The sequence below is a fragment of the Gopherus flavomarginatus genome, chromosome 10 (assembly GCF_025201925.1).
Source record: "Gopherus flavomarginatus isolate rGopFla2 chromosome 10, rGopFla2.mat.asm, whole genome shotgun sequence".
Classification (NCBI taxonomy): Eukaryota; Metazoa; Chordata; order Testudines; family Testudinidae; genus Gopherus; species Gopherus flavomarginatus.
In genome coordinates this window covers 68,918,192-68,934,776 of record NC_066626.1, presented here as the reverse complement: position 1 = coordinate 68,934,776, position 16,585 = coordinate 68,918,192, and the positions used below count along the sequence as shown (strand labels likewise).

Genomic DNA, 16,585 nt, shown 5'->3' with positions numbered 1-16,585 from the left:
CACAAACTATTCCAGATCCTCATGTTCTAAACAACACAGTGAGAGGAAACAGAGAAAGCAGTACTGAGACACATAAGTAAATCCAGGTGTGTATGTACTATAAATTATCGTCAATTGACACTAAGCTGCAGAGATGACAGTAATTATAGTTGCCATAATGCTTGGCATTTATATAATGCTTTATGGATGATACGCTGCCTACAGGGTTTGGAAACTCAATTCCTTTTCAAATTCATGGGAATTAGGTGACTGAAAATCACAGCTTGCAAATTCGAAGCTCTAGACAAGTTGATTTCTCAACAGCTTTGTGAGGGAGGCAGGTAAGCCTTATTACCCCCATTTTACAGATGGCAAAACTGAAGTATGGAGAAGTGAAGCAACTGGCCCAAAGCCACAGTGAGTCAGCGAGAGAACCAGGGTTAGAACACACGATCACCTCATGCCATTTTGCCAGACCACTTTGCCTCTGGCTTAAGACCCCTACCCCCAGACCCCTACCGTGCTCACCATCATATTTTACCACCTTAGCCCTGTTCACCTTCCCTGCCCTTCTCAGCCCCCCTCACACCCTTTTACACCCCCACAGGTGTGTTTACCCTCACTTATCTCCCCACAGAGTTGCTATCTAATACATCTTGAAGCCAGGAAATAGAGTTAGCCGTACTTTTCCCTCACCATCTAACCCACAAAGCTCCTGTCCATTCCCCAGAGCACTCCCCATCCCCCGCCAGCCAGCCTGGCTCCCCAGAATCCCTGAGCTGAGCTGTGGAAGCAATGCAGTCTAGCAGTATTGGAGAATGGAAGTCACCAGCAGAACTTGACTGGTCCGTTTGCTTTTCCTTGCAGAGACCAGGTTATGCCAAAAAAAGGGGAATGGCTCTTTGTGTTTATAAATGTGACATTTGAAAAGCAGCTTGTGTGTGAGACACCATGGGAATGACTATGTGTGGGACGCTGGGACTCTTTCGTGGGGGAAGTCTAAACAAACATCACCATCCCAAGGGAAATTTCAAAGGACTCATTTCCTCTGCCAATGTCAGTAAATATCTGACCAAAAAAACCATTATAGAAAATTCACCTGGCCCAAGAAGAGCGAGTGCGTTTTATTTCGGAGACTAAATTCAAATCTTAAAGCGTGAAACAAATGGATTCAGTTCCGCTCCAAGTGCGCGATCTGAACATCATCTTAATGATGGCACTGCTAGGGGACCTCAGCAATGAGCTTGTACATAAACCTAAACAAGAGAAGTGCCCTCAAATTCCTTGTCAAGCATCTTCCCTATATTTAAATAAATATACATTTACCTTCCCTCTCTCAGTGGTTTACTTTTGACTTCTTCCCCTGATTCAATCTGTGGAAATTCGGCTTTCAGCATATCCGGAGTAAGAACCACTTTTAACTCAGCTTCAGTCTCACTAAAAAATGAATATGTTGAAAAACACTTAGTTTTTACCTATTATTATTTTTTACCTGTCTTATATTTTTTAGCTTTGGAAAATAAAAAGATGTGTTATGCGACAAGAACCATCTGTACTTTTTTGTTGCTCTGTGAGTGTTTTTATACACATGCTATATGCACACACACATACACACATGGGTGCTAAAAACTCAGTGCAAATTATATTAAATAAATAATGAGAGGAAACTTACCAGCCAATTATATTTTCCTTGTCTCTCTCTGGTAAGTCATCCAGCATTGGTGGTACCTCTATTGGAAGCATATCTAAATTGTAGGGATCACTACTGTGGAAATGACATAATCATATGTTTGAGATGAGAAGGGTAGGGTAATGGCACATGATAAATATGTTCTGGGGATCTTCACATTATAAATATTCTGGAAAATCCAGATACTTTGGAAAGCAAATACATCAGCTACCTATAGACCAGGGGTGGGCAAACTATTGCCCCCACATCCAGCCCGGCCCCCGAGCTCCTGGCCTGGGACGCTGGCCCCTGGCCCCTCCTCTGCTGTCCCTCCTCCCTTGCAGCCTCAGCTTGCTCACTCTGCTGCCGGCGCAATGTTCTGGGCGGTGGGGCTGCGAGCTGCTGGGGCAGCACAGCTGCAGAGCCTGGCCTGACTCGGTCTCTGTGCTGCATGGTGGCGGTGGTGGCAGCGTGGCCCAGCTCCAGTGCCGCTAGCCACCGGTGCTCCAGGCAGCTCAGTAAGGGAGCAGGGAGCGGGGGGGGGGGGGTGGATAGTGGGCAGGGGAGTTCAGGGTAGTGGTCAGGGGGCGGGAGTGTGGATGGTGTTCGGGGAGAAAACAGGGGCTTTAATGGGGGCAGGGGTCCCGGGGGCCAGTCAGGAAGGAGGGGGGGTTGGATGGGGCAGCAGGAGGCAGTCGGGGACAGGGAGAAGGGGTGGTTGGATGGGGCAGAGGTCTCAGGGGGGCTGTCAGGAATGAGAGGAGGGGTTGGATGGGGCAGTGGTGGTCCGGGGGGCGGACAGGGGTCCCAGAGGGGCCATCAGGGAACAGGGGGGTTGGATGGGGCAGGAGTACCAGGGGTGGGGCAGATAGGAGGTAGAGACCGGGCCACGACCCACTCCCCTAACTGGCCCTCCATACAATTTATGAAACCTGATGCGGCCCTCAGGCCAAAAAGTTTGCCCGTCCCTGCTACAGACACATGAGTCAGCACAGTACAATTTTGTTCTTTAAAGGTTAGATCCAAAATTGGTAACGTTAGGCACCTGAGTATATATTTAGGCACCTAAATAAGTAGCTTGATTTTCAAAGCAGCTGCATCTCCCATTAACCTCAATGGCAGCTTTGAGTGCTCAGCACCTCTGAAAGTCAGGCCATCTATTTAGGTGCCTTAGATACCTAACAATAGGTTCCCAGGTTTTGAAATGGTCATAGCTAGGTTTTCAGTCAGCTATGAGTGTGTTACACTGCTAATGCAGATAGCTATAGTAGGTACTAAAGACCTTGATTCAGCAAAGCACTGAAGCATGTGCTTATTTTAACCACGTACTTACATTTCACTGGCTTCCAGGGGACTTAAATACCTGCTTATAGTTAAGCACATGACTGAAAGACTCCCACTGACTTAACTGGGCTTTTGGTCCATGCCCTGCTGAACAGGGATGCATTTAAGTATGTTCTGAATTGGGGCCTAAGTGCTATGCTCCAAGTGAATTAGTGTCACCCTCTTCCCCACTGCGGGGCTAGAACTATGGGAGCAGGGTGAGTAAAGCAAAGCTGCTGTGACCCACAGTGGCAGTGGGGAGAGGAGGGAGAGAGATGTTACAATCAGATGCCTGTGTCTTAGATGTCACATGTCCTGCTCACACCTTCACACATGCAGGGTATGGAGAGCTGAGTTGCTAGCATCTCCCCCCAGTGCCTGGGGCTGAAGTGGAGAACAGTCTTAGTCCATAAGGTCGCACTTATTAGACTGAAATGCCACTTACAGGGCTAGATTCTGCACCCCCCCCACACTCACACTGAGCCTGATCCACTGCCCATTGAAGTCAATGAGAGTTTTTCCACTGGCTTCAATGGATTGGGCCCAGTGAGTAATAATTTACTCTGCACATAGTCCTCTGTTTCAGTGGGACAATGTGTGGAGTTAGTTACTGGTCGATATGAGCAAGGGTGGCAGAATATGGCCCGGAGTGAAGGTGTTTGATGGTCAAATTCTTTCTTACCAATGATGCATCACTGTGCTTGCCAGGGTGGGAGCATTAGACAAGGCTGAATAAACCACTGATGGGAATCGTCTCCAGTACGTTACTCCTCGAATGACTTCCTGAAATGACAACAGTCCCAGTGACCATGCCGGTAAAATGCAATCAGTAAAGAAAGGAAGGGTGGTAGAAATGCGTGCAGGAGGGAATGCCTTGCTTTGCTTGTTTAAAGCCTGTGTTTACTGAGCTTCAGTTCTCTTCATCTGAAAAGTTACTGGCTCCAGTACAGAGCCCTGGAGATGCAGTGGGGGGTCAAAAGAGGGAAATCGTGAGGCGATCCTCAGGGCTGCTGCAGAAAGGATGTGGAGAAGCTCTAGAGAGGAACAAGCTTCAATCAATGAACAATCACATTTACCAATAAATGCTAATAATCAACTGCGTATGCCATTAACAGCGTAACACATCTCCCATTTGGGTTAATTGTTTATGTTCTATTTGAGTCTACAAGGCAAATTCTCTGCTGACTTACACCCTTTGCAACTAATATTTCGCCGAAACCAAAAGCTGTACCTTGTGATGCAGAAATTTCTTTTGTGTAATTGGAATGCTGGATCCTGTGGGATATTCTTTGGTGAATCTATATTTTGGATGAGGGCAAAGATGATACTCAATGTTTGTTTCTGAATAGTCCAAAGGCTGCATACAGACATACAGTCCTGGAGTAGGATTCTGAAAACAAACACAAAGAAGAGATTTAAAAAAAAATAATTCTGAGCCCTTTGAGCAAATCTGTCACTGAAAAAGTCAGTTCTTGTCATTAATAAGAAAAGGATTCCCAGCTCAACCTCCACCACCTAGAGCCCACTTTGCCTCTTTAGTTGAACTCAACACCTGATCTCACCTTCCTCCCCTCTACCCCAGGTCCAAGTCTGTCCTATGATCCCCTATGGAACATGGCTAGCAACAGACACTACCTGGGATCACTTCTGGCCCATTGATTTCACTGGGAGTTAGGCACTTTTAAATATCCCACTAGGCATCTAGCAGTGTCTTTAGGCACCTAAAGACCTTTGAAAACCCACCTATGATCATGGACACTATAGAACACTCTAAGATGGATACACAGAACCCAAGGAGCATTCCTCCTCCTCCCCAACCCTTTCTCAGTCTGCCTAAAGACCAGGCAGAACTGCAGACCGTGAGTGCAGGAGAACTATGCCAACCCTATCCCACGTAAGGAGGTGCACAATGCTACACAGGGGTTGGAGAGGAGGCAAGGCTATGACCCTCCTCTGTGCTGACCTGCAGATGACCGGGGGACAGGCTGCAGCCCATACAGAATGTGGTCGTGGGTGTGCTGGGGAGCTCTGGATGTCATTCAGCACTTACCTGTTGCTCCCTCTGGAGGTAGGGGAGTGTGGCTCTGGCACCTCCATATGAGGGCTGTGCCCTACAGCACCATCTAGCCCTGTGACACACAGTTTTTATATATAAACCTAAGGAAGGTAATTGTCTTCCAATTCCTAACCAACCCTGCAACGGTCTTTGGAGGCTTTACTAGAGCTGAGTTTTACTTACAAATATGCGAAGTGGGTGACTGTCTGGAGCTTGGAGTAATGCTTTGGGAGCTGCCAGGTTTAAAAGGCTCGTGGCCCTTTCCAAGGATTTCTCTCCTGGGTGTTCGTGTAGATCTTCCTGTGGCAAGGGAGGACTGAGCTGTGGCTTTGGAGAAGTTACTACTGAGATCAGCTCATCCTGGAACAAGTCAGAAGACAAATGTTTTCAGAGTGCAGAGGGAGTTTTGGTGTAAAATATTGTGGCAAAATGCTATGCAGTGAAACCAAATAATGGATGTTGGTTGACTTGTTACCTTGGCTCCCTGCTTTAATGGTCGGGAAAGATTTTGAGGTTTATAACTTGTTGATGCATAGTGTATACAAAATGGCTGGTACCCCATAATGCTGAAGTGCTGAGGAACCTAGGTACAAATGAAGATGACTTAATGTAACACATGCATATTGAGGTCAGTGTGTTCTAACTTTCCAGCTCTAACATAGACACTTCACATGTTTCTTGCTGTAACAGATGCTTGGACCATCATTTGGTGACAGTGACATATGACGAAAACTTTGAGCAGGAATACTTAAGCCCTGTACAGTCAAATGAATTTGTGAAGAAATGTTTTCATTCTAGATGTTTTCTACAAAGGATCATGTGTGAAGTAAGCCTAAATCATATAGTTTCTCAAAGGCTGTCTTCAGTCTTACGATTCAGAAAGGTGAGAGAGCAGAAGAGCAGAACACTGGAGACATCATCCACTGGGGACACAGAACATCACACCTATGATGTAGTCTTCATCAGCTTGGTGAGCATATGGACTGACACTCAATGTGGAGAGTCTGACCCTGCAGATCCTTACTATGTCACTAGCCCTTTCCCATACAAATAGTCCTATTTAAGAAGTCATAGCAGTTGTATCAGTAAAAGTCTGTCTGAGGTGCAGTGGCTCGAGGAGGTCACACACTAGGATGGTGCACCTCTGTACTGCTCCCTATTGCCAACTTTCCATTAATATCGCAAATAAGTCCACGCATTTAGGGAACTAACAAAAGATAAATCCCACAGTCCTTACTTGGGCAAAACTCCCATTGACCTGAATGACGGGCACTACACAAAATGCGGCAGCGTATTTCTTATGTCACACTGACCCTAATGAAAGAAAGCAATATGATACAGATGAGTGACTAAGCTGTATTGTCTCACCTTTAAGTCATAGAATGGGTGAATGTGCTTGACTTTCATGTCTAAAGACTTGACAGGAACTGGACCAAGACCATCGGGAGCCTGAAACAATACAGTATTTTAAGACAACAATATACTGGGAATTTTCTTTTCCAGCTAAAATAAGTCATCAGTCCAGCCAGTTGGAAAAATAGGGAAAGAATTTTGGAAACATTTGACTAGCATTTTCTTCCTGTCTTTTTGGGTTGTTGAAATTTCAGTGAATTTTTTTCTCCCCGAAAAAAAATCAAATTTCAGAAAATTTCAATCTGCTCCAGCCATCGCTGCATTATTATGAACTTGAGGACAGTAAAGGGCAGTTAATAAAATGTAACACTTCATTTTTTTTCACTATTTTGCTAGCACTTTTAATAAACTTATTGTCTGAATTAACAGTAGTTGGTGTTTTGTTTTTCTCATATAGCCACTATGGTACCTGAGGAATTTCACAGATGAATTCTCTGAGTTGGCATCAGCATTGATTTTGGAGTCCTCATGGATTATGGTTTGTTGGCATTTCAATGTGCAATGGTCCTCAGCTCAGATGGGCGCTCAGATGTTCTGGAAGTTAAAGACTCTTTGGGCTTTAACCCAGAAGCTAGGGAAAGCTGTAATAGGTCTAGCCATATGCATGATTTCCTTTGTTTGTTGTTTGAATACATGATGCATAAGGCTACGTTTATGTCATGGAGGTCATGGAAGACACGGAATCTGTAACTTCCAGAGACCTCCGAGACATTCTCTGCTTCAACCCAAGGAACTGTGGGACTCTGGAGCTAGCAGCCAGTGGGGCCCTGGCAGGGTTCCAGCAACAGGTGACAGCCTTGCGTGGGGAGAGGTCGCCTCGGATGAGCAGCTGGGGGTGTTCCAGACAGGTCACAGCTTCCGTGAATTTTTGTTCATTGCCCATGACATGTCCGTGACTTTTATGAAAAAAACCATGACAAAATCTTAGCCTTAGTTATGCTTTTAGCCCTTTAGCACAAATATTTGTAAAACAGCTACCACTGTAGCATCTAAATAAGGGGAGAGTGTGTTTCCAAATGGATAGAGCACTGGACACAGGCTAAGGAGATGTGAGTTCTATTCCTGGCTCTACCACTGGCCTGTTGGATGACTCTCGGCAAGTCACTTAGTCCCACAGTTTCCCCATCTGTAAAATTGGGATAAATATACTAACTTTCTTTGTAAGCGCTTTGAGATCTACTGATGAAGTGGGCTATATAAGAGCTGGGTATTGTCATTAATAAGTATCCTGTTAGATAGTCTCACCACCTCTTTGACTCTTTGTATATGGGGGTTAACCTATATCAGTGTCAGAGCTATTCTGTTTCTTCATGTGATATTGTTATGTATCTCTTATCCCATGCACCCTGCAAGATCAGTCTCTCCCCTGGAGGAATCCTGCCAGTTATGTGCAAGAGGACTCCATTTGTGTGCTCATCTGTGTCTGTGTCTCTAAAGCAATTTAAAATAAAGGGCACATCTTCAACTACTCTTGAAATGGAATAAAGGTTCCAAGCCCAACTCTACCCTTACTTATAAAGTTGCAACTCCCAGTGACGTCAATGGGATCTTTACTGTAATCTTTAAAGAATCTTACACAGTGAAACCTGTCTTAAGAGACCCCACAAGTGATGAAAAAAAGCAGGTGATTAACAGAAGTTGCAGATGATCTAAAACCTTTGGTTCATATACAAACAGTGTGTAAATCCATTCAATGATTCTGTATTGCAAGGAGCTCCAGACCTGCTGAACCATACAGACAGTTTTCAGATACAAACACATGATCTTAGAACAGAGCTCTCTAAAGAGTATTGGCCATTAGAGAGCTCTTTGTATTTGAGGACAACAATTAATATGAGAAAGGGAAATGACCTTTTTGTTGGTCAGAATGGTTAATGCACTGATTCTCTTCTATAATGTGCAGTGTGGGAATTCATTCTTTCTAGGAAACGAGTATAAGGCGTGTTACTAAGTGATACCGACATTTGGGGATATTTTTAGTACCCTTACAGCCACTTATCTCATTCTGACTCTGCACTGTACTGTGCTAGGCATTGCTCAGAGTTGGGAGATCGTACAGAGTGCATATTTTAATGTAAACTTCAAAAACATTGAGGAAAATTATTGGGCAATAATAGTTTTTAAGCAGCTGACTAGGGCAGGGACCTTGCCTTCATATGTATGTAAAGTATGTACATCTATGGTATTATAGAAAGAGCCTGGTATTTGGTATAACAGAACTAATACCATGGTGTTTATACTTCCAGGGCCAGATCCTCAACTGATGTACATTGTCATAGTTCCATCAACTATAGCAGCTGAAAATCTGGATCCAACCTTTCAGGCTAAATTCTCATTCACACTAATGCTGTTTTACCTTACTCTGGGTATCATATTTATACCCACTTCAGGTAAAGTGGCCTGAGCGTAAATGAGAATCAGATCTTTCATTTCTAGTAACTGATTTGTTGCCACTATAATCAAGGGACTTACCAGTTCATCAGACCACTGAGGTGGATGGTAGGTTGGGAATCTGAAAGGTAATATGCGATCTACAGACAAGTTGAAAGCAACACTCTTATGCTCTTCACCCGTAGCTGTTGAGCTGATGATTTTCAAACTGCTGTTTTCTGCCACGTGGAGAGAAAGAATCAAGATCTTGTAATAAAAGTTAAGATATTCTCTCAAAACAAAAACAAATCACAACACAGACTTTTAACTTCTTCCTAAGTCAGTATTTGCCTAGCCATTTTGATATAAATTGTAAGGTATTATTTCACAAGGGCTCTAGATGCCACATTTAAGAGTAGACTTGGAAGCATTTGATTTTTATTGGTAAATGTTGGTAAACATGAATTTCACCAGACAAACACAATCTGAAAAAAATATTTCCATCAATAATATTCTAAAATTTACAGACAGGAGGAAGAAAAATGCTGCTTGAGAACATATTAGTTTGATTTAAGGATAATTTACTTTGTATATTTTGACCAGTGATGTTGACAATTTGTATTTTAACATTTATAAAACTTTAACTTTCAAATCTGTGCCTACTGTCATTAAATAGTTAATATCTGTCTCCCCCATTGTCTGACTCACCCCCATTATTTCCCACAACTGTGAAAATTAAAATTGATAAAACTAAAAAAAAGGTAACAATAAACATTGACATTATCCATCAAAATGATAAAATGACAAAAATCTAACTCTGCCAAGTCCATTTAAGAGGAGGCAGGCACAGTACTGGGATTGCTGGGTCAATTCAACAACAAGCCATTCCCAACCCACTCTTCTCTAGCAGCAGAATTTTTGGCCACTTGTTTCCCTTCTCTGCAAAGGTTGTCTTGTCTGTTTGTTTCTGCTCATGCTGCAGGACATATATTTAAGTCCACAGATGCACCTAAGAATCCTTTGCACTGGCTGCCACGGCACCTCAGCTTTAAAGCACCAATGGAATTACGGTGATGGGTTTTGGGGAACTGGAATTGCCCACTGCAGAAAAAAAGAACTTCCTTTGGGAAAGGAAATGACATGGACAATGGACAAGGTGGGTTGCCAAACAGGGTGGGTAAGCAGGAAGGAGAGAGTGGTGAAGGAAGAGACTAAAATTCCATCATCACTTAGGACATCAATGCACCCCAGGGCTGGCCTTGTCTTGGACAGCTCAATGGTTTATCAAAGGCTTATTTCATTTCCCCATTGTTATAAAATGAGTAGCGTTTCGGTACTACCGCTTCCATTTCACTATGAGGAAATGATCCACTGCTGTTCTCTGCTTATCAAGAGCAAAGACTGATGTCACATAATTACTGGTAAGCATCTGTTCAGAAACAGTGACAGGAGACAAAAGGAGCGGCACTGGATGGATGGCTTTGTACTTTCTGGTCCCACCCCGGGTTTTACTGCACCAAGTTCAAGCATCCTGACCTCATCACCTTCAAGATCCTTTCTCAACTCTGTCCCTCCCTTTTTGTCCTTGCTCACCTCCTCTCATGTTGCCTTCCGGCTCTCCTGCTCCACCAATGATACCAGCCTTGTCCACCTTTTTGCCTGCTTCTCAGACAAACATCTCCACACCTAGCACCCTACCCCTTATGCATGGAACACCTTCACTGAACTGATTCCTAAGGTCAATGCCGTCTCCCTTTCAAGTCCCTCTTCAAGACCCACTCCTTACTTGATGCTAAAAATAACTGCCCAGCTAATAACAGATAAGCTTTGAGGCTCTCAAGGATCATTAAGGTGTTTTTTAATGCCGGTAAATAATGTGTATCAAAATCATACATATTTCAGCTATACCCATGTCCAATTTCCATCACAAGATTGCAGGCTCTTGGGATTGTCTTTGTAGGTGTGTGTGCATGAGCTATGCCTAACACATTGTGGGTGCTATTGGAATAACCGCAATAAATTGAGATAAGCTAAAATGCAAATGTCTTGTCCTACACTTTACCTGATACAGAGCTTTCTTCATCACTATGCTCTTTGACGTCCCTCTCTAGTCCACGGAACAAAAGTAATACACGATTTAGCCGCCACTGAATCAGGACCTAGGATAATTATTTAAAGTTTTCAAGTTAATATTAAGTTGAATACTCTATTGACATGCAGTACTGACAGCTTTATTTATTCCTCACAGGTCACTTGGACTTCAGTTGAAAGGAGTTTTTTGATGTACTGCATAATTTTTGTCCCAGGGTATTTCTGTGTGTTTGGGTTTTTTTGGAAGTGTGGCAGAATGCATGTATTTGCTGCATATATTTTGACTAAGAGAGGTGGCTGTACTGTCAATTTAAATATAGATTGTAAATATAAACCTTCATCCTGTAATAGGATCTATGTGAAGGCAAAGATCTGCCCATGAGGATTCTGTTGCAGGACAGGACCATGGATGTGTTATTGCCCCTGTAGAGCAATGAAGTCTTAACATGCACTTGTGTACACTTTACACAACATTATGAAGTAGCAGCACGGAGTCATAGATTTTAGCAACAGAAGAGTCTATTTGAGCTCCTATATAACACACATCATGGGCTTAAACTGCAGCAAGGGAGATTTAGGTTGGACATTAGGAAAAAGTTCCTAACTGTCAGGGTAGTTAAACACTGGAATAGATTGCCTAGGGAAGTTGTGGAATCTCCATCTCTGGAGATATTTAAGAGTAGGTTAGATAAATGTCTATTAGGGATGGTCTAGACAGTATTTGGTCCTGCCATGAGGGCAGGGGACTGGACTCGATGACCTCTCGAGGTCCCTTCCAGTCCTAGAGTCTATGAGTCTATGAGTCTATAAGTTCACCCAGTTACCCATGCATTGAGCCTAATAACTCGTGTTTCACTAAAGCATACATTTCAGCAAGGTATCCAATCTTGAGCTGAAGACATCAAGAGATGGAGAATCTACACTGGCCATTGCATTTGGATTTATGGGAAATGAGTGGTAGAACTGCAGGGTAATATTTAAATCCAAACAGATAGCTTTTCATTGATCTGATTTTTAGTTTCACAAAAACATTTTTCTTCAAATTTGGTTTTGCAAAAGTTATCGGTTTGTTTGTTTACAAATTCTAAATTTGGAGCCTTTAACATTTTATCTCCGTTTAACATTGATTTATTCTAATAGTGGCTTATGGATTATTATTAAACTCTTTGTTTTCTGGAAAGGCTGTGGCACATTTATGACAAACAGTGAAACCAATGGGCTAAATGTGTAGGTTCCTTGAAGACGGTAAACTAAATCGGTGTTTTTTTGTGTGTGTTTCCCAAGACATGTTGCTATTACACTGCATTTTGGTTGTTCACGTTACCCGGCGAGCTGCTTGTTGAAATCGTCTTAGAATCCTGTGTCTGTTGGCCCAAGGATCGTTAAGGAGGAGGTCAAATTTGGGCTGGACACTTGGACACTGCAGAGCACACAGAAAGTGAAAATGTAGGTTTTAATTGTTTTAATTAGATAGTGGAGGGATATCTAGCATTCATTCCATGGACTGAATCCATACAATATTTTCTAGCATTGAGGTTATACCATCTAGAAATGTCCAGTCAAATAATAAACTAATTCTGGTCCTAGGCCATAGCACACTCTCAGTTTTTAAATTGAAATTCTCATTAATGGGTTAATGGGAAGCCACGGTTAAATATTCAGAGACACAATATACTCTCCTGTTGTGCTAGTGTAATCCTGGAGAAACTCCACTGAAGTAAGGCAGGAACACTACATAAATGTAACCAATTAGTGGTACAATAGGGGTGAAAGTGATGGGCCAGATCCTGATCTCCTTGATACCTGTGTAAATCTAATCTAACATTATTTATCTTATGGATGTTAGGGCCAAAACCTGGTCTCATTGAAATCAATGACAAAACTCCTTTTCCCTTCAGCGCAAGCTGGTTTGGCCCTTACTCCAGATATAAACTGGTGGAACTGAGATCAGAATTTGGCCTGATATCCTATTGTAGATCCTACAGATACAGATACCCAAGGGTAATGACATTGGCTCAGTAAATTCACCATAGGGCGAAACATTTAAAGAAAAGGGTGTGATCAACCAGAAATCCTATAGGTCCAATGGTAGTGAGCAAATTGCTCCAAGGAGAACCTTCATAAACAAGCAACCTGCACCACAAGTTGGGCCTACATGTCATCCTTTATAGCAACAGCAGTATATAAATTACAGCAGATGCATCGGCCTGCATATTTGTGCATGCAGTGTTTCCCACACTGTGCTGTCCTATGTATAGAGTGAGCAGCTAGTCCTAACATTCTAAAAGTAGCACTGAAAATGAAACACAAATATAAACATTTTAGAGATCTCAAATTAATAGGAAAAGCAAATGATGCAGAACAGCTAGGTATGCGGTATTAGCATAATAGCCCATGTGGACGTACCTGTTCGACAGCCCGGATACAACGTCTGAAAGAAACTTCCACTTTATTCCTTTGAAATTCTCTCTCTATAATGGGATCTCCCCTTTCGATCTGGTTTGCCATCAGTGAGAAGGTCCACATTAGTGCAAAGTATTCTATATGCACTTTCGTCACTTATAGTTAATCACAGCTATAACATTCCACTTACTTATAGTTAATCACAGCTATAACATTCCACAACTAAACTGGTAGACAAAATGCAGACTTGATACATTTCAGGGAGATGATGATCACTGTACTTTAGAAAGTCAAACTAAGTAATGTTCTGACTCTCAAGTCCCACTTCTGCAGCTACTATGGCACTGGAACATCCACTGAATTCCAATGCATGTAAGAGTCTGGGAGGACAGGTCCCATTTCAGGATAAGGGTTGGGGTCTGGGGTCAGACCCCCAGCATGGTCGGGCATCAAGGAAGTGAGTTGCACCCACTCTCTTCTCCCATGGACTAATAAGAACAAAGTACCCACTTTTCTGTGCAGCAGAGACCAACCGCTAGATGGGCTACAAAACCAACACAGCAACAACTTCCAATCCTCAGCAGCACTGGACCAGAGAGCTCCTTCATTGTCCTTCTGCATATTGGCTGCAGTTTTCCTACCTTCTGTACCCTCCCACTCTGTATTTCATCTGCCACTCCTTTTAACGGTACTCTTTCTATAGAAATCTTTCACATCACTGTTCAATTAGTAGTTTGTGCTGACATCACTTAACTTCACCATGCTGTAAAAGCCGTTCATGCGATTGGACTGAACGCTGATTCGTGCCTTTTAATTAATGGTTCCACTTTTCGCCAGGCTACTGATGTTTGACTTTTCCATTGCTGCCATTTAGTTACCTTGTCCTGTCTTAAATTCCTCATTGTCCTATCAGTAACTTCCTCTGCCATTTGATTTAATGGTACCTTTTGAGTTGCTCCTCACTGCCAGCTGATGTGACTCTCCCTACCTTGTTTCATTATACCACCTGGGTTTGTCTTCCTGATCCTCATTTCTGACCTCTCCTTCTCTCTCCTGTTCTCTTCCCCCATCCCAATGCCTCTCCCCTACTGTCCCATCTCTTGCACGTGGCTAAATCCTTTATTCCCCTCCATTCCAGGGCCATCTTCTCCTAATCTCATGCTCAACACTGTTTCCCTAAATCAACTTAAATAAAACTTTTGAATGTATTAAACATTAAACAAATACATATAAAAAAAGAGTGAAATCCAAAAGATGAACATGCAGCTAATAAGGCATCCTTATTTTATATTACTGTATGCCTCATTTTACTTCCTGTTCCTCCTTTGTTTTAATTCACATAGTTGTGCCTGACGTTAGGGCATGAGCCTGCAAACACATATGTGAATAATGTAATCACATGAGGAGTCCCATTGATATTCATAAAAACAGGAATACTTGTGAAACCTGTCAATTGATATTCATGTGAATAACGTTATTCCTATCTGAGAGCGTTTACAGGGGTGGGCTGAGGGCTCATAGGCTGTAAGCTATTTACAGGCCAACGGCCAAGTTTTTCATATGTTCTGTGCAGAGCCATGCACATACAAGGCATTGTATAAATAGTAATAACAATAATAAGGGTTGGGAATAATAGGTGAGGGAATTAGCATCATTTACACTGGTATGAATCAACCTATTTAATAAAGCCAGCAGCCATCTCAAACAGGGTATTCGTTCATTAGTCAGTTTTATTTAGTCCAAAAGTATAAATCTGATTTAAAAAATGCAGAACAAACAGTGAAGGCTAACCTTGTATTGCTCGTCTTCCTGCTGTCGTTCTTCGATAACCTCTCTCTTAAATTTCATAGAAACTGGATCTTTACCTGTATGAACCTGCCTGTATTTACAGTAGAGAAGAGAAAAATCCTTGATGCAGCATGCTGTTTGCTTTATTTAAAAGATAATGGACCTAACAGCCCTCTTTCTAAGGCTTCCATCCAGCAAATCCTTTGATTTAAATGGGACTACTCATGTGTTTAAAGTTAAGCATGTGCTTAAATACTTTGCTGGATTGGGGCCTTACACGCTTTTTTAAACACAAGTGTAATTCCACTGACTTAACTCAGTGTGTGTTTGATTCTATACTCACTGAAGTTAATAGCAAAGCTCCCATTTACTTTATTGGTGCAGGATGAGGACAAATGAGAGTGGGATCTGGACTGTGTTGAGCAGCTTTCTTTCTGAGTGGCAGTCAAAATAAAATCACTGTGCTTATTGGCTACTACTACTAACTACTTATCAGATTCCTCTCAGGAAATAGAATGTGAATAGAATAAAAGTAACTCATTTGTTAAATTAATCTACCATGATCAGAAATGGTGGTTTTAAGCATGAATAAATTTTGCTTGCTTTATTCAGAGAAGTCATATTTAAACAAATCTTACTGCTGTCTGTTATAAAAATGAATAATGAACACTCACCACTTAAGTTGATTTGCTGCTTCTTCCTGAATATCTTGTTTGACTTTTAGTTCAAATACAGCTTCCTTCATCTGTCTTGTTTTTGCACCTTCATTACCTTGGTACAGGACTGTGGACAAGAGCAGATAATTATTCCACCACATCTCAAACCAGAATTCTGTGTAAAATGAAAATATATTTTTGATGGGAAAATCTGACCGCTGCAATAATTAATCAAAAGAAAGGTTAAGGTGACACTTTCTTCAGAAACTAGGGTCATATTATGCCAGCCATTTTGAAGCCAAGCTCTCCATCTGAAATCATCATGGAGTTCTGTTAAAAATTAAAAAGCAAGATAAGGCCCCTCAAATTTATTTTATTCTGGATTGTTTCATTACGTTACCTTCTTTCAAGTGTTTAATCTTTAATTTGCCAGGCTCTTGAATCAAAACCGTTGCCACAGCATAGGGATTTGACAAATCTGCTGGGAATCGCAGGTTGTGGTATTCAATCTCCTGTGGGATAAAAATTAATAGGAAGAAATAAATTGTGTGTGTGGTGTTTAGGTATAAGGAACAGTATCAGCCCCTGGAGGTACTTTTGGTTAGTAGTTCTCTGTACCTTTACTTTCTGAATTTGGCTGGATTGTGGATGCTTTAAATGGTCTTTTCTCCGTACCACTTGTTTTCCTAGTGACACTGTTTTCTTCTCCGAGAGAGTTTTATGTGTTTTAAATTCTTCCTTTCTAGATTTCAGAAGAAAAGACACAACTTTAATCAGTATTCTGAGAGTTGAGTAGGAGCCTACCACATGCCTGTCTGTGCCTTATAGATATACAAG

At 42.1% G+C, this 16,585-nt stretch overlaps 1 protein-coding gene across 2 annotated transcripts in view; it reads right to left on the bottom strand.

The window, feature by feature from the left end:
• Positions 1-16,585, bottom strand: part of CFAP221 (cilia and flagella associated protein 221) — a 33,580-nt gene that overhangs the window by 3,476 nt on the left and 13,519 nt on the right. For both annotated transcript variants that reach the window (XM_050916667.1, XM_050916665.1), the window contains exons 10-24: positions 16,367-16,490; positions 16,149-16,260; positions 15,767-15,875; positions 15,096-15,183; positions 13,308-13,397; positions 12,226-12,321; positions 10,873-10,969; positions 8,913-9,049; positions 6,396-6,476; positions 5,503-5,610; positions 5,211-5,387; positions 4,203-4,361; positions 3,654-3,754; positions 1,652-1,744; positions 1,306-1,416 (exon numbers count right to left, since the gene is read on the bottom strand). In XM_050916667.1, coding sequence (XP_050772624.1) covers positions 1,306-1,416; positions 1,652-1,744; positions 3,654-3,754; positions 4,203-4,361; positions 5,211-5,387; positions 5,503-5,610; positions 6,396-6,476; positions 8,913-9,049; positions 10,873-10,969; positions 12,226-12,321; positions 13,308-13,397; positions 15,096-15,183; positions 15,767-15,875; positions 16,149-16,260; positions 16,367-16,490 — 1,683 coding nt within the window. The remainder of the gene's footprint in view (positions 1-1,305; positions 1,417-1,651; positions 1,745-3,653; positions 3,755-4,202; positions 4,362-5,210; positions 5,388-5,502; positions 5,611-6,395; positions 6,477-8,912; positions 9,050-10,872; positions 10,970-12,225; positions 12,322-13,307; positions 13,398-15,095; positions 15,184-15,766; positions 15,876-16,148; positions 16,261-16,366; positions 16,491-16,585) is intronic.